Here is a 24,795-nt window from a genome sequence, read left to right on the forward strand (position 1 = left end):
AGGCAAACTTTATTTACTCCGATTTTATATAGGATGGAATGGGCTTTACACTATGACAGTTTTCCTGACATTAGATTTGTTTTAAAAGTCTCAGTACATCACCTTGCTTTACGGTATCAATTGTTCGGTCCTCAACCCCAAGAGGAACCAAAGCAGGATGGTGATGATCAATAACTAGTACCTTTGGTTTCTAGAACTCGGTTTATCTGTGCCATGGAGTTTCGCTGGGCTCCCTTCCCTTTCATCAGGAGATGGTGGTAACAGATTCCTCCCTCCCATGCTGAGGGTCTGTGTAAAATGACAGACCAGCAGGGCCTCAGCAAAGGCTCAGCTACATGCAGTAAGCATATCCCTCAGATATTTCTTCCCTGTCTTGGAAGGGAAACATGTCCTTGTTCGGTCAGACAAAACTTCAAAAGTTTTTCATGTGAAGCACCAGGGAGACACTAAATCCAGTCAGCCCCTAGAGGAGGCTCAGAGGCTGCTTCAGTGGTCCTCACTTTCCTTTGCAAGACTTAGGGCAAGGCATTTGCAAGGTGTGCAGAACAAGGCAGCAGAGTGGAGCTGCGGTTCTCCCTCTTGAAACCAGCCAGTCCATTGGGGCAGGATGGACTGCTGGCACACCTCTGACCAGATTGCCTCTTGTATACGTTCCCTCCGCTTCCACTGCTCCTGCTGACACTTCACAGAATAGACAGAAGCAACCACACAATGCTGCTGGTGGCTCCATACCTGCCGGGGATGATATGGTTTCCTGTAATCTCTATTGGCTTCTCAACTGAGCGACTTGGCCTCACCCACTGAGGCAGTATTTTCTGTCACAGTTGGGGGTGTGCATTTTCTGCTGCTGATGCAGTTCTACACAGTCAGTACATTCTCTACAGTGCAACTTTGCAGCAGCAGATGGGATTTGTAATGCCTTGCTCAAGAAAAATCTGCATTATTTGTTTATGGAGCAGAGAACATTGCTGATTTCCTCAACCACATTTTTAAGTCAATCTGTTGATTTAAGCCAGAATTTGTCACAGGTGTAAATTTATACAAGCCAGAGAAACCTTAGAAACAAGTGAGGGACTTTTTGCGGCAAAATCCAAAATGTACTCAGAGAAGGACACTGACAGGTATTTTGGAACAAGTTTTAAAGCCCTTCTTGAGACTTTTAGTACTTCTTTAAAACCACCTCAGTCCTATATATATATATGTGTGTGTGTGTGTGTGTGTGTGTGTGTGTGTGTGTGTGTGTGTGTGAGTGAGTGAGTGAGTGAGTGTATTTCACATGGGTGCGTTGATTTGTTCTCCATTTAACATTTTAAAGTCAGGTACATAAGTGCCTTCAATAAAATAATCTACCATAAGGAGTCAAAGGAAGCAAAACCCTTGATCTTCCCATAAAAGCGACTGCAGACAGGCTGAAAAGGCCGTCAGTGACACAGATGAACTGCAAGTGGGTGTTCACAAACCTCTTCATTTGAGTGTGCGCTTGTGTTTGTGTAAGGGCTACCCGATCAATCATGATCTCACAGCCGAGAACCTAACCACACATCTGCCCAACCTTAAATTGTTGAGTGTACAATATAAACAAGTGTTCCTGTGGTATGAGTGGAATCATCCAGGCAACACGCCGTGCTGACAGTGAATCTATTAAACACAAGTAAACATTAGAGTGTGTCTATAACTAGTGTACAGTGTCACCGTAATTCAGATCTGTGTCATAGATTACAATAAGAAAAAAACAAAACAGAACAGAACAGAACAGAATAGAATAGAATAGAATAGAATAGAATAGGATAGAATAGGATAGGATAGAATAGGTAAAAACAGAACAGAACAGAATAAAGCAGAACAGAACAGAACAGAATAGAATAGAATAGAATAGAATAGAATAGAATAGAATAGAATAGGTAAAAACAGAACAGAACAGAATAAAGCAGAACAGAACAGAATAGAATAGAATAGAATAGAATAGAATAGATGTTATTAGCATTGCACAGAATACAACCAAATTGAAAAATTGTTAGTTAGAAATAAAATAATAGTTTGGTTCACAGGGAAAAAAAAAAAAAAGAAAAGGAACAGAGGATATGGACAGTTAAGTATGTCACCTTAGCTTGAGGTAACAATGTTTTACTGAGTACGTTAATATTCTTGGCCAAACATTACATTAGTGTGTGAAAAACAGGGGAAATATGAAGCCGGTATGAAAACTTTCCAACTGGAACAGCAACCAGGACCCAAACAAAAGAAGCCTTGACCCAGAACCCCTTAACATAAATAAAAAAAAATTAAAAAAACTCCTCTTAGGCCACCTACCAGGAGAGGCAGGAAACCAAGCATAAACAGGGACAAAAAGAAGCAGGAATCAGGGGATGAGGAGTGAAGGCGGGGAGAGGTAACACAAAGGTAAGAGGTAAAGGACAGGCCATTGTGGAAATGAGCACAGCTGGCAATGCCCCTGGTAAAAGCTGTGCAGTCAAACAGCCACACCAAACATGGAGCTAAAGAGTGAAGGAGGAATACACACAAATAGCTGATATCTTGGGAGAGACTGTAAAGGAACAAACTGTATCCTCAAATGAGGCTGGGATAACCTTTACTACACCACTACACAGGTCGGACTGTAACACAGCCCTCGGGGAGGAAAACTCACTCTCAGCAAGTTCATGATGAATTGGCCAAGCTATGGCTTGCTGGGCATGCAAATGTGATTTATTCCAAATTTGAGGGGAAAGAAAAAGACAGAGAGGGAACTGAGGCGTGCGGACCAATATGGAGACCCCAGTCAAAAAGTGCTGCTGCTGCTGCGGTGCATTGGTTCTGTTTGGTGAGCAAGATTAATTATCTCAGTGAAGGGCTACGGTCCACTATGCTTCTCACTTAAATAATAACTTTTTTTTCCCTTTCTTTCAATCACTCTCTCCATGCTCTCGTCTCCTCCAGCGTTACACTATATTATGGAAAATCGGAAGAATCTCTTGTCATGAAACAAAGCCTATTAGCGCTTGGCTAAAAGACGATAAAAACGTTAAGGGAGGGTTGTCAGTAAGATGTGCGTGTTCCATGCATTTTGTCCCAGCAGTTTGTAAATGTAGTGTGTTTTATACAAGCTCTCACTTCACTGACTTGAGATGATGCAAGTCTTCATAGTAGCATCTAACCAAATCAATCAAAAAGCTTCTCAGCTCCTTACAGAGTGGGTGAACAGTGGAGGAAAAATTTACCACACACATCCTTACCGTGCACAGGTCCTTGTACTGCATCTTCTGGAACTTTGTATCGGCGTTGCCGGCACACAGCTCAACATATCCCAGTACCACTTGGAACACTGTGTTGTGGATGGCCTGGGTGAAGTGCATGTGCAGCTGGTCCATAGCAGTCTGCAGAAAGAGCCAAACACAGTGTTATGAAAACTATTGTATCAAGATGTCACTGTCAGTCTGCCAGTGGGGATCTGTGAAAAGGCAAACAGCAGGGAAATTGCAAATCAAATGTCTTCTTGGACACACATCGTGTACACTTGATGATCTGAATTATCTCCGGACATATTATGTTGGTTGCACAATATTGCATGGGGGGAATGAGGATAGCTGTCCACCCTGGGAACTGCAACGTCCAAGTGAGAATGGGAAATTTTGTTTCCAGTTTCCGTGATTCACAACTCAAGTGTAGTGTGCTGTGAAAAATAAAAGTAATGAAGCAATAAGGACAAGAAATACTCAGAAAAACAGAGTGGCAGAGACATATTTTTTGTGACACGGATGGTGTGGCAGCACAGCTAACTGCTTCCAGCAGTTCTGTTGTCGCATTACTAATCTCATGAGGAATGCCATTTCATCAAAATCCTTTATAATCAAATTGCTTTGAGTGAAAAGAAAAACTAATCAATTAATCTTAAACTGTCAAACACTAAAAGTATATAGTATATATTGAATAGAAATAGTTAAGATGTACTTTTCCGTGTCTTTGATGTATCTCCCAACCAGCCTCTTCCACCTCTGCTCTGGCTTTGTTTGAAATCAACTATAAGCAGGTACTTTTTCTCTATGTACACATCCAACAGACATGGAAGAGCATCAGCATTCATTTGGAGTTGTGTCAACCTGATGTTCAATATTTACTACTGTTTTAGCTCTGTTGTTGTTTCCCAGCCCAGTATCAAGCTATAGTGTGTAATACGTTTTCAGTCGGCAAAAGGATATCATTTAAGTGTCACGTTTTGCCTCTGCATGGAAGTACATGCATGTTTGAAGAAGGAGGTCATGAGACAGGGCCCATGTAACAAAGGTTATTTGACCGAGGTCTTTTGACAAAGTACAGTACAAAAGGAGGGAGGTAGTTTGGGGATGGGTGGATAGATCAAACTCAGAAGTTACACCCAGGACACCTGGGTTTCAGTCTGAGAAAAATTTGATGTGAATTTCTATGAAGAGATATTTTTCTAATCAGCTAGCTTTTGTGCCTAACCCTAATCACGTGTTGTTGTTTTCCCCTAAATGTTAGCGCGTTGATTTTCACTGCCTAGACGAGGCAAAACATGATATGGAAACAGTATGCTATTTTGGACGGATGGGTGTATTTCCCGCTGCGTGAGGATATTAACTTGTGTTTCCACAAAGTCCTGTGGAAAATTGCTTAAAGCTGAACTTTGTTCAACAGCAAGTCACCAACTTAGTCAGGTTGGTCCTGAGCAGATAGAAAACAGCAGTGTATGCTGAAAAGATAATAATCAAAGATTTAATTGGCAACTTAATCCAAAATCTGTTCTAGACCATGATTTCACGCACACACAGGTGCACACACACACACACACGCACACACAGTACAGTTTTGCTCCACCGCACTGTGCTCTGTTTGTGTCTTCCCAAATTGAGACTGTTATCGTTTATTCTCTTTCAAAGTCAAATTACATTTACCCCCATTTTCTGTGGCGGCTCCCAACCACTGTCTCGCTATGGGACCCTTGAGAAATGAGGACACCAGAGTCACAGGAGACGTGGGCACAGTACTGAACGAAGCCTTAGGTACTGGTGTTGCAGTGCAATTAGATTTTCTTTCCACAAGCTCACGACCACAAAATGTTGCCCCCATCCATTCAGACTCCCTGCTGCCACCGAGGTAATTCCAACATTTTTTGCCCTCTTTCACAAAGTATGGGCTGCAAAAGAAAAGGCAGGCAACTAATGGCAGCACCTATACGTAACAATAATCCCAATTTCCAGCCAGCAATCTTGGAACACATTATTAGTCCTAAACTGCAAAAAGGAAACACTTCTATTGCAAACAAGCAGATGTTTGACCAGATTAATGGCGAGGCTATTTAGACTGAGAGAAGCCAGTGAATCAGTGCCAGATAATGACAGGGAGAGCCATGAGACCAATGTAAGGAGAAAGTAAAAATATACTTGACGTGGTATGTTACAATATGATAAAGTTATTTTCTTTTCCTGGCATTGATTAAACCCCAACAAACTCATCACTGTTCATCAGAATTACAAACGTAGATGTTTTTTCTGAGAAAAAAAAATCCCCTAAATCCTTTGCTTTGATGTATCACTAGCCAATGGCAAGGAGTCATAAAAACTTAACTTACAAACATGTTGTTTGTGACAGCATTATTTGATGTTTCAAAAGCTTATTTTAAATATTTTCTACGGTTGTATTTGGAGAATCACAACTCCTTTTTGTGTGTGATTTTGTGGGTGGCGGTTGATTGTTCAATTGTAAAAGGATGACATGGCACGGGCCCCGGGGCCTTACTCATTCAAAAAGCCCAAAATACTCTTAACTCCAAAGAGAAAAGACCCTGAATTTACTCAACTCGTGACAACATGCCACTGTGGCAAAAAGGAATAATGACTACGAGAAATTTGAAAAAAACTAAATTACATTGTCATGTGAATTTTTTTTAATGCTGTTCAAATGGTTGCAAATGTGAGGAAATGACTTTGCCAACAGAAAAAAAGAGTGCCAAAAGGAGACGAACAATCAAGGAAAATACAACAAACTTTGTCATTATCTTTCAAATCCCCAAACAAGAGACAGTGACCCTGCAGACTGGTCAAACCACTGACCTGTGTTTTGCCCAGGAGCGTGTATGCCAGCTGGACCTTGGTGTAGTGCGAAACATCAAAGTGCTTACAAGTCTTCGACAGGGCGACGTCAAGCTGCTCCTGGAGACAGAAATAGATAGATGACAAAGGCAAAGAAGGGGCACAGGTAAAGGGAAAAAAAAAAAAAAGAGAGGGGATTATCAATGTTAAGACCCGAGATTTACGTATAGATGCGCAGATGTGAAGCTATAGCACAAGGCCAAGGGCAGGTGCTTAGATGTGGGTGTAGATACAGTATGCGTATGTGTGTAAGTCTTTGACAAAGAGATGAAAAGAATGGCAAAAGAAAGTAAAACCAGGTGAGTATGAAACTAGGGAGGATAAGGATGTGTAATGGCCCTGACTCAATAAGGCCACCTCACACCGTTTAGCGCTGACAACGGCTAATTGAGCAAATGCCTTCCGTCACAAAGAATTTTCTCAAAGCGGGACTTGAGACTGCAGCAGCAAAAACACAAGAAGTACATGACAAGAAGTAACTAATCAGTAATGATATTAATGAAATTCAAAAGTGTGTTGGATGATTACATACACAGTATATACTGTGAATGTGTAGAATATATGAGGAGGGGCACAAATAGAAAACGAAAGCCCCTGACTGTGAACCGTGTGTTTAACCAATTTTAATAGAACTGGCTTTAATTTGTGACTGTGTTTGTTCTTGTAAACACAAGAACAAACACACCTTTATGATTTTAGAGGATTTGGCATTGCTTTTGCACTGACTCATCCTGACAGGTAAACAAACAAGCACCTAAGCGAGTGACTACTTATCGTACACGTGTGCGTACACGCACGCCTCTTTCTTGTGTACAGACAAAACTGTGAGTAATTAATCTACTCAAGCGCAGCAGCGGTGCAGAGAAAATTGCTTTGCATACCATTCATCACGCACAAATGTCACAACACAGCTAGAGATGAAACAGATATAATTTACCGCGCTTCCACACTCACAATAATGACTTTCTGGATGTGTCAATATTTGGCACACCCAGATTGAGAAAGACAAACCATCAAAATGTCAAAATGAAGTATAAATTGCTTCTTTCAGATGAAGGCTGCTGGAAAATTACAAGGTTGGTACAAAATATTTTGCACTACTAAAAGTCTCCTTATTGGTTAGGTTAGGTTAGGTTAGGTAGTTACTTTATTAATCCCTGAGGGGAAATTTTTTTCGCTACAGCAGCATACAGAAGCAATAAGATAATAATAGAACAATAGAAAAGCAATAAAATAGCAGTAAAAAATATAAAATATAAAATGCACAGTATATACAGTACAGTATATATCTATATATATTATATATAAACAACCAAGAAACACAGACAACAGTGTTATTGTTATGTGATGGATTTTGCCAGAGGTGAGTTATTGTACAGTCTAATTGTGGTCGGCAGGAATAATCTCCTGTATCTGTCCTTGTGACAGCGGAGCTGGAGGAATCTTTTGGAGAAAGTGCTCCACTGTCTCTGCAGCAGGATATCAGGTCATGGCATTAGAAGCAAAGCACACACCTCTATTTGCTCCAGAGTGTCCTGTAGTTTGGAATTCAATTCGCTGTGGAAGAAAACAGAGACTGTTGAAGGGGAATGTGAAGTCAGCGAACAATAAAATACATTATCAAATAATATATCCAATATATTTTGTTGAAGGTATTTAACAGCTGTCAATAAAAAGTCAAATTTTTTGTGTGAAATGACAACAGTTAATGTCAAATGCTTAACACAAATTACTGCTGTCTAAACTGAACCATGAAATTGTTCATTTGACCAACAGTAAAAGATACTGAAAATACTCAGACTGTAGGAAATCCAACCTATCTTTATATTAAGAATTTGGAACCAAATAAGGGACGTGATCAATGAAGTTAAGAATGATTAACATGTTATCAGTTATCTACAATTAGTTTTTTACAAATAAATAAAACTGATGTATTTTTTTATATTAACCAGGAAATGTATTTTATATCCTGTATTTAACCAGTAAGGTTCCATTGAAATCCAACATGTCTTCTGCCGGGAAGTCCCGGCAAACACCAATGAAACACATATAAACTGGGAATAAGTGATGGATGTATCCCAACTTTAGAAAGGGAAGCAGTTTCTTCTGCTCAGTTTATCCTTTTTCAATTTCTACAGTAAAATCGAGTTTGAATTCTCCTAGCTTGCGTGTGTTTGTGTGTTCATCTTCGACTCTATCCGAGACACAAAACGCCTACGCATCCTCAGAGTTTGCCTCATCCAAGAAAATGCTTTCAACTGAAAAAGTTGAGAAATAGCATTAGAAATCCAGACTATTTTGCAGATCCCAAGACACCATTTCAATTCCCCCGTGACTCCCCCGTGCACTGCGTCCATTCATAATCATCCTCCGTTCCACCGTTTACCCGCCTCTGTCCCTGCTTTGCTTGGGGTCTTTTTCAGGTCAGCCTGCTCTTATGTGGTGCCTTGTGAGTCTGCAATCGCCCAAGGCAGAGAGTGTCCTTAACAAATTGCTAATTAAGCATCTTAGCTTCAGTTGGGGAAAGAGGGTGAGGCGAGCAAGAAGGAGGGAGCAGAGAAACTGAGAGGAGACTGCGGGTTTTGTTCGACGTGCAGTTTCTGAAACAAGTAACAAAATGAATAAGCCATTTAAAACTGTGATGCACTGTAACCCTTTTGTATCTGCCTGTGTGTGCGTATAAATCTGAGAAGCTGTCAGTTACCAAATGTTCAACCTACACAAAAGACAGCTGCTACCAGAACTGGGGACTGAAGGAGGCGACTTTCAAACAACATTGACACACACATAATACTAGTAAGCACAATGTGAAGCAATACCAAGATGTCAAATGAAACATTGGCCAAAAAGCAGATATTAGAGAGAAAGTTAGGAGTCAGCAGCTTTCAGCGAGTGTCTGAATGGAACTTTTAAGGATGACTAGGCAGTTTAATGGCAGTATGACATACAGTTGCAGATGGCAAATGAGAGTGTGACTCCCAATCTCCATTACTACCACATTAATGGACTCTGCAGAGTTGGTATGTGCTACAGCAATGATAACACCAGAAATTCTCAACTATATCAGAGGGCAAGTCATACTGTAGCCGGTATCCTCAGTGGAAACTAGGATTGGATGCCACGATTCAGAAAATATTACAGCGTTAGAAAGCTGGCTCAACTATAGAGGGGTGAACTGATCAATGTCAGGTCCTGGCGACTGGAGAAAGAAATCAGAATGTCCATAGCAAGACCCAGGAGAGGGTGAAATCAAGGCTTGTGCTTCTGGCAGCCAGACTAAGGAGATACAGCAGAGGAGCAGAGGCCAAGAGGATAAATGCAATGTTCATTACAGAATATTCTGGAGATAAACCACAAGCTGAACAGCATTTGAAAAGCATATGACAAACTGTTGAAGAAGTGTATGTCTTCCCAGAGTTCAGATATAAGCCTACTACCACAGGTAAAGCTCGTTTATATCTTGCTGGTTTAATCTGGACAAGAGCGGGCCAAATCAATGACTTCCCAACTGGAAAAGCCAGAAAATATTTACAGCACACAACTCCCCTTAAAACCCAAAAAGATCATTTTTACATTTTCATTTGTATATGGATTTAACAAACAAGCTTTAGAGGTGGTGGTTGTGTTATTTTATGTACCTTCGTTCAGAGCCAGACTAGCAGTTTCCAGTCTTTCTGCTAAGCTCAGCTAACTCCCTGCTAAATGAAAGCGCCATATTTAGCATACAGACAGCCTCAACATTCTCGTCTCACATTTAGCAAGAAAAGTATTTCCCCAAAAAGTCAAACTTCTATTTTGAAAAACAGGAGAAAAAAGAGACACTTACAAATGTCTGGACCACATCCTCATTTGCTACACAACCATTCAACTGCCGATCAATACCCTGCCCTTTTGTTCATGTCATCTAACTTCAGAGTACACATCATATCCATTCAGTTAAACGGATTGATTTAACAGTCTACTAACAAAGTCCACATTGGGCCTGCAAGACTTAACTCCAGCACAAAAAAAGGATCCATGATCACCTGGCAAAACACAACACAGGGGGTCAACTCAAAGCCAATAACCCAGGTCACCCGCTGTTATTCTGGGTCCGTCCCCGGGATATATAAATCACATAATTATACTGTCCAGAGCGTATTCTTGTGCGTACAGATGCAGCTCCTCCCTCCACACTGGCACCCTTCCACGATCAGACAGAATGCATAAATAACAGATGAGGAGAAAAAACCTAATTAACAATCTGTTCCCTGCGGGGAATGCAAGCATTGAAATAGAGTTATGCAGAAGTCAGGTACTTTATCCCCATCCCTTTTTCAATTATCACTGGTTGTAGGTGTCCATTGGGCCTTGAGGAGAGTCGCTCCATGGTGACTTGCTGACTTGCTAAACAGGCAACATGCACTGTGCTTCCAAGGGTCTGCCAGATGCTCAGATTTTGTGAGGACGGCGTTTTTGCTGCGGTCGGGATAGCCGCTGCTACAAAGCAGGCGGAGAGGCAACAGAGCGGCGAGGGAAGGGCTTCAAAGAGTGAAACGGCGAGAGGGGACAACAGCAACCCCAATTATGCAAGTGAGAACGCAGAGGTGGTTATGGGGGAGCTACGAGACGAGAACAAAAGGATTCGAAGATGGAAGGGGTTTGGAGTGAGAGCCGTGGGGAAAAAGTGATGACGAAAGACCATTGGAACATGATTGTATTGTATTACTTTCTTCAAGTGCAAGATTTTATGTGATAAATATTTGGCTCCGATATCTCTCGTGAGTTTGTGACCATTTCTGCATTTCTGACTTATGGGCCCTCCGAGGTCAAACGATCATAACATCAAAAGTTGATAAACAGACGCTGGTTTACGAGCGACATTTCAATAGTTCATTGAGTCTCACATTGTTTTTGCTTTTGTTTGTTTTTTGTGAATTTATTGTCCAATCCAGAGTCGGTGCAAAACTGGGACACAGCTGTACAAATTGTTTGCGTCATACAAGCTTATTATGATTTACAGCAGATGTGAAAAAAGAAAAAAAGAAAAATATTTCAGATATTTGCAAATTTTAGATATGCCCTTTATAACTTACAATGCTTTAGGTTCAGGCTTGTGTGAAAATCCAATTAAATCCAAACGTTTAGAAAGAAGACAGCATGTCTGATTGAAGCAGGTTGGCTGCAGAAATGAATGCACGCGGCATAATTGGTGCACATCGTGAAAAAGACGGGCTTACAATTAAACTGAAATAAATATGTTCAGCATCTTCTTTCTTCTACCTATACAAGCATAACTGTAAAAGTAATGTTGATGACAAATGGAGAAACAGACAAATGCACTGTGGCTCTATCAGCCAGAGTATTAAAAAAAAAAACACGACCCAAACAACACGTCACTCAGACCAATGTACTCGACTTGACTTTGAATACGCTCCTGCAATTATTGTGAGTGGGGGGCCTTTATCGTGATCTCTAAACCACTGCAAGTAAACACAACTTCAAGTGACAAACGGTGACGACTGAGAACCTGCTCGACAGACATAAAGAGGAGATTGAAGGCACCGTGGCTCTGAATAAATTGGTGAACTGCGGACGTGTTTCTAGTGTCATGTTGGGCAGCCTGTGCACAACTGTTTGTATGTCGAGAGTCGAGACTGTGAACATAAGTGACACAAAAATTCATTCAGAAGCTGCCTGCCCTATGTTTTCGCCTCTTGAACATGCAGCTGAACCGCCCTGTCTTTCGAATAGATTATACCAGCTGAACAAATAATCTTTCTAAATACAAAAGCGGGGCCTCATCTGAAGTGGAGATATGGAGGAGCTTCACCTCGGATAACCCACCGACTATCTGTACAACAACTACTATAAAATAAGTATTGTATTCTGAGCCAGACTGCAATTTAACCACAGGTATTTTGTGTGTGTGTGTGTGTGTGTGTGTGTGTGTGTGTGTGTGTGTGTGTGTGTGTGTGTGTGTGTGTGTGTGTGTGTGTGTGTGTGTGTGTGTGCGCATTTCTGTATAACACCCTGGAAATCCTGATTTTTTTTTTTTTTTTTTGGGGGGGGGGGGGGGGGGGGGGGGGACACAGACCTGAGATCGTTATTCTAAATTACGACAAGTTCTGTAAGAAACAACACATTTCTTTCTACTTCTGCAGAACGAATCTGTCAGAAGTCATTTCCAGACGTGAAATATGGAAATTGATTTGCAATATGTTCATAATAAATGTCCTGAGTCTAACTGGAAGATACATATTTACACACCTTAACAGGTCAGAATATTTTTCTGCAAGAAATACTATGAAATTATTAGACTGTGAAGAAAACAATTTCAAAAGGTGTAGGCTGGATGACAAGTTTTACTATTCTATAGTCACAGCAGAGTTCACAGTTTATGAGCACTGTGCTGAATTGTTGGGGTCTTAAGCTGCCCAGTAGATGCCTATGTGGACTGCCTGATGCAAATGGACTGAGACAGAGCATGATGCTGTGTAAGTGCCTTCCTGGGAAAACAACATTGACTTTTAAAGGGTAAGAGATGAAGACAAAGGAAGGTCAAGCATGAAACAAAGCCTCCACGTACGGCTTTCAGCAGTCCATGGAAAACCCTAGTTACAAGGTTAAATGAAGGAGAGGCAGACTGGGAACGAGATGCCTGAAGAGGACAATACTGCGGTCAGGGTTCCAGCAGTTTTGGGCTTAAAGCCTCAGTACAATGTGTGCCTTAATAATAGTGCCTTATTGATAACCATTTCCCAGCAGTCAATCTGTCACTCAAATGGAATTGCCATAACAAGATCCCCATTGTTTTCTCCTCCAGTCTGTGGTAAGCAATTGTTATTATTGTTGACATAAACGCCTCCTTTTCAGCAAGAGCTTCATTTTGAGCTACACTGAGAGGAGCAAGTCCCCCCAATTAGACTCTACAGGACTAATTGGCTGACAAAAATGAGGTGAGATGTTTATTTGTCACAGCACGACCAATGGTGTAACTTTGATCACTCACTCAGTGACAAATAGGCATGTTTCTAGGTCTGTGGTCCCGCTGAAGTGGTCCAACAAAAACTGAGCGCTGTGGCACCCACCTTCTGACTAAATTGACACGCATGCTTGACCCTCAGCTATTCAATGACTTTCCCCGTGTGCTGAGTGCAGTCCTACATACAGATGCTTATCCACTTAAAGCCTCGATACACCTTCGATTTTTGTGGCAACCTTTCAAATCCTACTTTTTCTCTCAGTACAGAGGCAAGTAGAAAGAACGATTTGTTATGACAGTCATGTGTAGGCATTTCAATCCCTGTGTTTTCCTCGTGATTCACATTTCCTCAGGTGTTCTAATGCGTCACGCGTGCTTTCGATAAAGGACGTCTGCCTGTCTGTCTGCTGATGTGTTTTTCTGTTTCACCATCTGTATGGCACGACTAGCCACCTGCATGCCTGCGTCTTTCTATCTTGTCGCTTCAAACTTTCCAGTCCACGGCAACTATTTTACACTGCTCAAAAAAATAAAAGGAACACTTAAACAACACAATGTAACTCCAAGTCAATCACACTTCTGGGAAATCAACCTGTCCAGTTAGGAAGCAACACTGGTTGTGGATCAACTTCACCTGCTGTTGTGCAAATGGAACAGACAACAGGTGGAAATGAGGCAATTATCAAGACAACCCCTATAAAGGAACGGTTCTGCAGGTGGTGACCACAGACCATTTCTCTGTCCTCGTCCTTTCTGGCTGGTTTTTGGTCACTTTTGCATTTTGCCAGTGCCCTCACCACTAGAGGTAGCATGAGGTGGTGTCTTCAACCCACAGAAGTTGCTCAGGTAGTGCAGCTCATCCACGATGGCACATCAACGCACGCTGTGGCAAGAAGGTTTGCTGTGTCTGTCAGCACAGTGTCAAGAGCATGGAGGAGATACCAGGAGACAGGCCGGTACACCAGGAGACGTGGAGGGGGCCGTAGGAGGACAACAACCCAGCAGCAGGACCACTATCTGCTCCTTTGTGCAAGGAGGAACAGGAGGAGCACTGCCAGAGCCCTACAAAATGACCTCCAGCAGGCCACTAATGTGCATGTTTCTGCTCAAACTGTCAGAAACAGACTCCATGAGGGTGGTACGAGGGCCCGACGTCCACAAGTGGGGCCTGTGCTTACAGCCCGACACCGTGCAGGGCGATTGGCATTTGCCAGAGAACACCAAGATTGGCAGCTTCGCCATTGGCACCCTGTGCTCTTCACGGATGAGAGCAGATTCACACTGAGCACATGTGACAGAGTCTGGAGACGCCGTGGAGAACGTTCTGCTGCCTGCAACATCCTCCAGCGTGACCGGTTTGGCGATGGTCTGGGGAGGCATTTCTTTGGAGGGCCGCACAGCCCTCCATGTGCTAGCCAGAGGTACCCTGACTGCCATTAGGTACCGGGATGAGATCCTCAGACCCATTGTGAGACCATATGATGGTGCAGTGGGCCCTGGGTTCCTTCTGATGCATGACAATGCTAGGCCTCATGTGGCTGGAGTGTGTCAGCAGTTCCTGCATGATGAAGGCATTGATGCTGTGGACCGGCCTGCCCGTTCCCCAGACCTGAATCCAATCCAGCACATCTGGGACATCGTGTCTCGTTCCATCCACCAACGCCACGTCGCACCACAGACTGTCCAGGAGTTGACTGATGCTTTGATCCAGGTCTGGGAGGAGATCCCTCAGGAGAACATCCGTCGTCTCATCAGGATCATGCCCAGGCGTTGTAGGGAGTGTATACAGGCACATGGAGGCCACACACACGACTGAGCCTCATTTTGACTTGTCTTGAGGAATTTCCACAGAAGTTGGATCAGCCTGTGATCAGATTTTTCCACTTTTATTTTGAGTATGATTCTGAATCCAGACCTCCATGGGATAATGATTTTGATTTCCATTGATCATTCTTATGTTATTTTGTTCTCAACACATTCCACTATGTAATGAATAAAGATTTTCAACTGGAATATTTAATTCATTGAGTTCTAGGATGTGTTGTTTAAGTGTTCCCTTTATTTTTTTTTTTGAGCAATGTAGAACTACAAGTTTTCACAAGAGATAATCAGTAATAATATATCTAAAGATGTCAGCTGCCAGATGTATACCAAACAATTTAGCACCAAAAGTCAAACAGACAAATGTGACTGCAGCAAAATGACACTGAAAATGTTCTGGTTCAGACTGTGTACATTTCTTCTAAGCTAAAAGCCCTCTATTGATGTCTATAGATGGTTAAAAATTGAATAATGATGAGCAAAACAAGAGGAATTTTTTTAAAAAGCACCCCTTAATAAGATATTTCCAAACAAAGCAAGGAGGTTCCAACCTTGAAAAAAAATACTTATGGCATTTTTCCATTTGCATTTCAAAGTAAACAGAAATTTAAACAAGACTAATTTTCTATGTTTTTCTTCATAAGCACAGTTGACATCAGATGATTCCAGACTAACGCGATCAGAAAAATCATATTTATATAAAAAAATATTCCATCCAGCCAGAAAATGAAGTCCATGCCTGCACATATTGGATATGGCTGAGTTTCACTTCATCAACCTGCTCATACTGTACCTGATGCAGCTGTAGTGTTTGAAGGTGCTGGCAGCCTTCTGACATTCAAGGCAGAGCTGGATTGCACCTGGATAATCTTCCTCCTGAAAGAACAGAGAGGTGAGATAATTTAATCTATTTTTCCATGTCCAAATGGACAGTATAATCTCCATTTTCAATTTCAAAAGAAAACTGCTACTGACACTGTAAAATACTGGATAATGGTTGATTGTGACATTGTTCCGTGCTGCGCATCCATTTTCTGACCCAGTCTCATCTAACTATTTGATCGAAAAGGTTGTTACAGCAAGTACTGTCTAGATATCCAGGGATAACACACAGTGGTCAAATCCATACCAATCGCTACTGCTGACCTTCACAATAGATGGGTATTTGTTAAAGTATCTAGTGTTTGTGTTGGTTTTGCTTTCAAGGCAGAAACCCTGCTGAAGTTTGATCTTTTTCAGTCAATTACTACCATCTCTGCATGTATGCATGTATGCAGGTGTGTGTGTGTGTGTGTGTGTGTGTGTGTGTGTGTGTGTGTGTGTGTGTGTGTGTGTGTGTGTGTGTGTGTGCGCTTGTTTTGTGTGGGTGGGTGTACGTGCATGCATACTGAGTTGAATGGCAATACCTCAAGCATCTCGCTGAGTCTTACATCTGTTCTTTGCTGTTAGGGAAAGAACGGCAGAAGAAGATAGAAATATAGCATTAAGACACAATATTGGTTGCATGCTTTCTTCCTGTGACAATGTTGGAAACATCCTTTAATAATCACAGTTTGAGGAAATGATCAAAGGAAATGAGAAAATGTATTAAAAAAAAACAGAGTATGTCTGATTAACACGAATCACAATTTTGAAACGTGTGGAGAAGCAGTTGCAATAATTCACGGCGACCCCACCGATTCATTCATCAACAGTAACATGTGCCACAGTGTTTGTGAAGCTATTTCGGAAAGAAATAGCTCAGGGTCAGTATCAGTAGGTGACTCAGATTCCCACTTACAGTGGACTTGTACTATATGCTCCCTGAAAGTTGATGAGTCAAATTATCTGGTGCTGCATGCCTTATGTCTGCAATTACTGGCCCCACCAACAGTTCATTGTCTTGGATCTCTGTGCCGTTGTTTTCCCTCTCTGCTCTCCCCTCAACCCAACGGGTCGAGGCAGATGGCCGCCCACCTCTGAGCCTGGTAGAGCCGGACGTTTCTCTCTGTTAAAAGCGTTTTTTCTTCCCACCTCTTACTGTTAAAGGGGAATTTTTTCTCCCTGCTCACGTTGAAATTATTTAATTGTCGAGTTCATCTGTATAATGTTATGAAGTTCTGTTGCAAGGACTTTACTATGTTAAGTTCCCTGAAATACCATATTGTGTTGTGATTTGGCGCTGTATAATTAGTTTTTTATTGAATTGAATTGAATAGAACTAAATTGAATTGAATCAAATCGAATCGAATTAAATCTGTAGGAGACCAAAGAGGCGACTGATAACCTTCATGTCGAGTAGTCTTTCTTTTGTTTCATTTAATTGAACTCCTCTGAAGAGAGGCAGGGTGTTGTGTAGCAGAGGTGCTTGAAGGGTGTCCAGGGTGCCACGTTCCAAGCGGCGGGCAAGGAGCGTGTGTCACCTGCCTCCATTTGCACCCCTAACACCGGGAGTGCGTCACTTTAACGGAGGTGGTGGGGGAAACGGGAGCGTCCCGTTGGGAGTGAGGCCCGGACTAAGGGGTATTTTTGACCAAGACACCCGTTCGAAGAGCAACTACTGGCAGGAGCCTCAGCCACCGGAGGTCTGCGAGTGTATAGGGGGGTGATAAGAGGCCCAGGCGGCAGCAAAGTTGAGTGCCTTTGGAGACCCGCTCCGAAGACACAGTGAGCACGACGTAGCTGCATTAATGGCCGCGAGTAGCTGAGCTTTACACAATATATTTAAACGATAGTTTCCAGATGACTGTTCATTTAAGTAAACAGGCAACACACTGGATGCTGAGACAATCTCTGTAGGACTATGCAGTCATGTTGGCTGGTAATTAGATTACGCTATTGGACCAAACCAGAATAATAATCGATGCAGAACCTACTAAAAGGACCCAACAGAAACTGTGCATTTACTTGGAACTCGGGAAGAATTTCTAAAAGAAGGTTAGTGGTCCAGCTCAACTGTAAACTAGGACAGGGATGGTCACAGGATTAAAGACTCAAGCATAACTACTGAAGCCTATATCAATCTTACTTATGGACAATTCAACAGAGCACAGATTCCTGTTTTTGTGGCTAAACATAAACAAACTATTCACAACACATTTAGAGACAAATTAGAGTGTAATATGTTATATGTAAACTATGCTTGTTAAATTTACCAGGGTCTTGATGGTCCTCAAGGACTTGAGCAGGCCTGTCAGCAGTTGTCGCCTTCTTTGATTGGCCAATAAACCCAGGCTGGCCCCGGTAAATCCCTCTTTTGCCACACTCAGTTGCCTTTAGAAAACAAGTCCCAGGACAGTCTTACTATTTTTTATTATTTGTAAGGTAATCAAAGGTCATATACAACATGGTGAGTAGAACAATGAGACAGATGATGCACATACAGTAGATCTATACTGTCAATAGTGATTTGCTACACAAACACATAACATAAATAAATAATCTTGACATGGTTGCCTGGATGTTGATTATTAAACAGATGCAGAGGTGGTAGCACCAGAAGCTTGATTATTTAGACAAATCATTGAGATTAATAATGAGTATGTAAGGGTTCTAATTAAATAACACAAAATTAATCATCTGACTCCTGGAAGTCTGGACCTTTGCTCCATGTCATTCCTCTATTCTCTTTCTCCACAATTCCTATCTTCACTGTGCTTTGGCAAAGTCTAATAAATAAAGACAAGTGTTTTAGAACATAGTATGATGTGTAGTGGCATGTTTTCGATGGTTGATTTATTTCCAGGGCAAACAAGGCGGAATCATTTGGGATTTGTGACCGTGTCAAGAGACTGAGAATATATGATGGGACATTATCATGGTTATGAGAAAAGCACTTAGTATGCAGATGCGGGTTTAATGTGTGCTTTTGAGCAGCTATTTCAGTGCAGTGAATAGATAGAGGATAACAGAACGTCATTACCTCCTTGCATTAGTGCAAATGACTGCTGCGAGCTGCAGGTTGGTCTGTAAGGCCGTCACTCTTTCCAGCTCCTGAGAACAAGAAATGAGTTAGAACCTGTAGGACACAAAGGTGATGGTAGACTGGTTCGTTTTAGGGGGCTATCAGAGAGGTACGCCTCTAATAATGTCATTTATCGAGCAAACCCCATGAAAATAAGTCCTCACACACACACACACACACACACACACACACACACACACACACACATAGTACTCCTCTGGGAGATGCACCCTGCGGTGAGCAGACAGATAATATAGATGTTGTTTTTATGGTAAGGCGTGTTTCATCGGTGCCAAAGACAAGTATAGTTCTGGAAAACAACTTTGAAAACATAAAAAATATAAGAAAACACTATTTTTCTTGCGAGCTTTGACATTTAGAAAAGGATCAATGAGGACTCAGGTCTGAGAGTTCTGTTATTATGCCACTTCAACGACCTCTGCCAAGAACAAGCACACCCCTCAGCCAATATTAGTAGTGCGAAGGGACAAACAGCATTCCTGCAATATTGTTGACTTTTCTTCTCGCCTTTGTGCTTTTACTTTCTTGGTCTGCCAGATGTCGAGCCGTAGGTGGGAGTAGCTTGTTCTTTGATCGGGTTGTTGTTTTTTTTACATTGTATTATCCCATCGCCAAAAAGGTTCTGAGTTCTCAAAAGCTTCCTCATTAAACATAGTCAGACAAAAACAAAACTTTTCCAAAGAAAATGTAATCCGGGGAAAATCATTTTCAGCAAAAATAAAAAAAATAAAAACAATAACATCAAAGCACCTTAGCTGTGGGTACGGAATCAATAACCCCTTCAAACCAATCTCCCCTCAACATCCTGAGAGTTGATGAAGACCCTGACACGTCAGGCGTTGATTCAATAGCCAGGATCTCCTCTGGAAGGAAATGCACTTTGTGACTCGTACGCTCTTCTGGGGAACTAAGAGACAACGTCCACATGGCACGATGCCAATTCAACAATCTGATTTCATGAAGCCCAACTGGAAGCTGGTCGTATATCAGCAGAAAAATCAACTGCTTACAGCTTTATTAATTTGTAACTATGAGTTGTTTTGTTTGAGCTACACACAATCCTTAATCATGTTCCAGGAATAATGTGACATTTTGGGAGACATGGATTTGTTTTGAATGAGAATATCAGTATTGCTCTCATATCTGAACAGTGAATATGAAGCTACAGCAAGGAGATAGTTCATTTATCTTAGCCTAAAAACTAAAAACGGGGTAAACAGCTACCATGGCTCTGTCTAAAGTAAATGTCTAATTAAAAGTACTGTATCTAGTTTAAACCCAACAAGTTGTGGTTCCATAGAGGATTACGTTTCCAGCTATTTCTTAGTCAGGAATATCACCCCCATTAAAACTACAACTTTTTTCCACTTTTCCACTTGTTACATTTAGACAGAGCCAGGCTAGTTGTTTCCCCCTGCCTCCAGTTTTTAATGCTCAGCTACCCAACCAGCTGCTGGCTGCAGATTTTGAGAGTATGGATCGTCTCCCCAGACCGTCTCCAAACAAGTAAATACATGAAATAATCAAACTGTTTCTTCCAACTTGACCTACTCTGTCTTGTTTGTTAAACAATTCACATTAAGTCACATATGTGCAGTAGGTGGCAGGTACCGCTACAACCAACAACATGAACAACAAGCTGAATGAAAGCATGAACATTAGAACAACAATCAAACTGATGTCTTTGCAAGTCAAATACAACTTAAATACCGAAGATGACTTGTCTTTAAAGTTACCACATATCTCAGCATTTCTTCACAATAAGTTACGCACTAGTTAAAAACAAATACGTGCAGATACCATGGTGGCATTTAGGTGCCACTCAGACAAACATTAACATGCGTCCTCAGAAGATGCCCTTGTCTGCTAAGCGGTGATTCGACGACTGACAAGTAAATCAAAGCATAACGGAGGCTGGTTTCATTCAGTTTAACAGTTAATAGCAGTGTGGTGACAGAAGAAGTGCGCTCGGGGGGGGAAATGTAATGACAAAAGAAGCCTTTTCTTTAAGTCTCCAGCAGAACCTTATCTTCACCGAGCAAACACTCACAGTCGGTCTTGCCGTCTCTACCCCATGTTGCGGCGGCCATTACCAACACACAGCAGTTGGGCAAACACAACAGTCCCACAGCGTAACACAAGCATTCTGTTACGTTCATAAATCCACACAGGAAAATAAATATGAAGACAGCTTGAATGCTGTCGCATTCGGGTTCAAACAGAAACGCGCACACAGACACAAATGCCCAACATGATGAGTGCTCAGTATGTAGCCTGAGGCTCCAATTTGTAGTTACACTCCGGGCTGTCGACCCCTATGTGTGAGCTACACTTAACCTGACAGACTTAGTGCTCAATCAGCTTAACTCGTGGAAGAGGAGATACTGTAACTGTGGTGAGGTCTGACAAACAGTCAGGTGGGTTTTAATACATAAAAGAGGTTTCACAGTTTGTATGCATGACTGCAATAAACTTCAAAGTAAGACCACAAGAAAAGAGAGACTGAAATCCACTATATGAAAAACACAAATGCAGTTATAGATTTGTACCGCACACAAACAGGAAAACTCTAAAGCAGTTACACTATATGACCCGACTCTTACAGTGTCCACAAACACAGCTCTGGTGTGGGAAGTGCAGGTTAGGCAGAAAAAGATGGTTAATTGCATGGGAGCCCTTTTTTTTTTTTCCAGCCTTCTTTATTCATATATTCATAAGAGGTCCTTTCTGTGACCCTGTAGCACATTGATTATGCAGTGGCTCCCTGTTTTCCCACCTATACATGCTAATGATGCTGCTGTTTCGGGCCCTGAAGTACCGACTTTGTACTATTGAGGTGCATTGAAAGCAAAGCTGAATGACAGGGAGACACAAGTGCAGTTTCTTACCTGCATTTTTGCAGTTTTGTTCAGTTCTCGGTGTGGTTTCATAGCCCACCGGGAGCATTTCAGAGGTGCAGCATTTTTGTCTGCCTGCTTCCTGCTTTGGTCATGTTTTCTTGATTTTTATGTTTCTAAAGTGGGTAAATGTTGTTTAATTGCCCGTTTTGTGTTTATTGTTGTTATTTCCTACTTTGTGCTGTAGCCTACAGACAAAGTTATTATAGTTTATTGTGTTTTAGACATTAAAAAAACATTAACCCTCTGAATTATTTTGTAACTATTGTAGCACGAGTTTGCACATGGATGTTTTATTTTGAAAACTGACAGGATTCTTTTGGTTTACTTGTGACTGACTTCCTGCCCAGCATCTCCGTGCATTTTCAATCAAAAATGGACTGTCTATCGCCTATCTTTAGCGCCGCTTCTGGAACGCTGCCGACACGCACCGTGGCACAACTGGTGGGATATGAAGCATTAACTTTAATGACGGTGATCAGCTCCGGTGGCCGTGTCGCAGACGGGACACAGTGGAAAATAGCTTTTACAGCTGAAGTTAACATTGTATTTTCTATAGTGTGTTTATGTCTCCACTTTAATACACAATTATTTTTGTGACCATACCTGCTCGTCTGCATTAGATATTAATCACCCTGTCGCATCCTTTTTTTTTCTAAGTTGTAGTCTCCTCAATGAGAGAGCTTAAGGGCCCCCCCCCCTGTAATTGGAAGGTATGACCGCCCATGTTGGACAAATTACCAATCTCTTTCAAGGGAGCCAAGTCCATTCTTTTGTAACGATGCTGAGTGACCTGGTCGGGGCTACCTGGTGCAAATTCATTACAACTTGGGATTCCAACGAGGCAATCCCTCTTTCCTGATAAGTATGAGGCTCGTGCAGCTTGGCCATTCAATTCTAACCTGTCTCTTTTTAACTGAGGAGATAAGACGGGGAAATTATTTCAAACCACCCCGCTACCAATGTTGCTGAGTTTAACTGGATCAAACCATGAACTCATGGAATTTTATGTTTTTTATACGTGTCAGCTTTAAAAACTAAAAGGTAGAGGTTTTGAAGTGAAAAAAAAAAAAGACAAGGTCAGTGTGGGCAAGTGAAAATGATACACAATGAGATCGTGATAAACAACTGTAAATGAACCAGTAATATAGGCTCTGTCCTCGATGCAATCTTCCACACAAACACTCCGAGTGCAAGTGGAGGCCACAATTGGTGTCTAAATCCTGCTCAGGGCTAGAAAATGATGCAGTAGAACCTTTTCTTCCCTTTCATTGTGACAGTAAAGTCAGAGATGTGGAAACTGGAATGGCCTCTGAACTTCACATGACATTTGTAGACCGACTGAATGTGGGCTGAGATGGGTCAACGGAAATGCCCCAACATCTCTGGCAATGTCTACTAATAAGCCCCGCTGTCATCTTAACTCTGCGGAGTCAAAGTTAGGGTCATAGAAATGATCAGTTTACTATTCATAGACTGACCCTGCGATGGCTTAACAATGGCAGTGATCTCACTGCAATTTCACTGCACACGAAATATTTTAAAGCTGTCAGTCATCTGCTGTGTCTTACCAGGTTCAACTCTTCTTTGACTAAATTCGAATTTAACATGCTCAACCAAACTTCAGTAGTGATTTATATCTGATGGAACTAGCTTGATTGCTAAATCAAATCAAAAGACTAACTTCTTCAGTGAAATCCAACACACACAAATACATGTACAAATCTCAGCATTCACACGTCTTTGATCTTCTGCCAAAATGCTTTAATTTGAAGCCCACTTGATGCAGCTGCAAACCAAATTATATGTTTACCTATTTATTAATAGTTTAGTACTGATGATGGCTTCCTTTGCTCGTTTCATGAACCAACAAGTATTGTTATCTAAAATTCATCAATTCAAAATGGTATTAAATAAAGTTAGGCAAAAGACTTGTCACAATAGCAAATTTGGTCTCCTGTAATCGCCAGCCCGTTCTCAAAACCAAACACACACAGAGGAACTTACCTCCTATAAAGGAAATCCTCACAAACACTGGTTCATTTCAGTTCATTGCAGAACCACTGTGCGATTTAATTCACAACCTGACTATGTTCTGAATAAAAATTTTAAAAAACGAGATTGCTGGCCCCATTTTCCTTATCCATGAATGGAGTTAGATTTCCCATTGCCATGGTTACCAAAATTCTGTCTTTATCTTGTTGCATCACATTCACAGGAATATATCTACTGGCACCCTGAGAGCATAAAAAAAAAAAATGGATGTCCTGTCATAACATGTCAGAAGTTAAGACATGATATATATATATATATATATATATATTCTTAACTTCTATCTATCTATCTATCTATCTATATATATATATATATATATATAGAGAGAGAGAGAGAGAGAGAGAGAGAGATACACACAGAAAGATATATATATACACACGTATATATGTATATATGTATATATCTAGATATCTAGATAGATAGATAGATAGATAGATAGATAGATAGATAGATAGATAGATAGATAGATAGATAGATAAGCAAATATAAGTGAATTGTTTTGGAAATAAACACTTTAAGACCAGCTGGGCTGAAAAAAAGAAAGGAAAGGCTGTTTAGTGATGTCCTGAGTTGATGCTGGACACTTACCTTGACATAAGCAGGCTGTTTTTCCAGAATAAGATCTGCAACTTTTTTTGAAACCTACAGACAGACAGAGAAAAACAATTTCTTAAAAAAAAAAAAAAAAAATTAAAAAAAGAGTAAAAAAAAACATTTTGATGTTCTTCCCAAATGTGACCAGGCAGAAACAGTTTGGACAGAATAATCTTGCTTTTGAGGATGGGACAAGAATAGCAATCAGTGATGTCTGTATCTAAATCCAAAGTCTTATAAGGGACAGTCTCATTTCACTCAGTGTCTTTCTCAATAACATTACTCTTGTTTTTTTTTTAGAGAAGTCTCTGTTCTCTCTGTTCCTAATGTCCTGTCTTCTACGCTGTGCTTATTACCAATCTAATTCACAGCTACAGTGAAATTGTAATTATT

The 24,795-nt window shown here is 41.2% G+C and overlaps 1 protein-coding gene across 3 annotated transcripts in view; it reads right to left on the reverse strand.

Annotated features, from left to right (window-relative positions):
* The window catches only part of vps50 (VPS50 EARP/GARPII complex subunit), a 104,276-nt gene that overhangs the window by 62,594 nt on the left and 16,887 nt on the right, over positions 1-24,795 (reverse strand). For 2 of the 3 annotated variants that reach the window (XM_069176309.1, XM_069176307.1), the window contains exons 5-12: positions 24,397-24,450; positions 18,794-18,864; positions 18,027-18,144; positions 16,299-16,334; positions 15,686-15,768; positions 7,622-7,664; positions 6,069-6,167; positions 3,234-3,374 (exon numbers count right to left, since the gene is read on the reverse strand). In XM_069176309.1, coding sequence (XP_069032410.1) covers positions 3,234-3,374; positions 6,069-6,167; positions 7,622-7,664; positions 15,686-15,768; positions 16,299-16,334; positions 18,027-18,144; positions 18,794-18,864; positions 24,397-24,450 — 645 coding nt within the window. The remainder of the gene's footprint in view (positions 1-3,233; positions 3,375-6,068; positions 6,168-7,621; positions 7,665-15,685; positions 15,769-16,298; positions 16,335-18,026; positions 18,145-18,793; positions 18,865-24,396; positions 24,451-24,795) is intronic. The other variant, XM_069176308.1, reaches the window with a different exon arrangement.

The sequence above is a fragment of the Embiotoca jacksoni genome, unplaced genomic scaffold (genome assembly GCF_022577435.1).
Source record: "Embiotoca jacksoni isolate LCO1_2020_lvr unplaced genomic scaffold, fEmbJac1.0.p SCAF_7, whole genome shotgun sequence".
NCBI classification, from domain to species: domain Eukaryota; kingdom Metazoa; phylum Chordata; class Actinopteri; family Embiotocidae; genus Embiotoca; species Embiotoca jacksoni.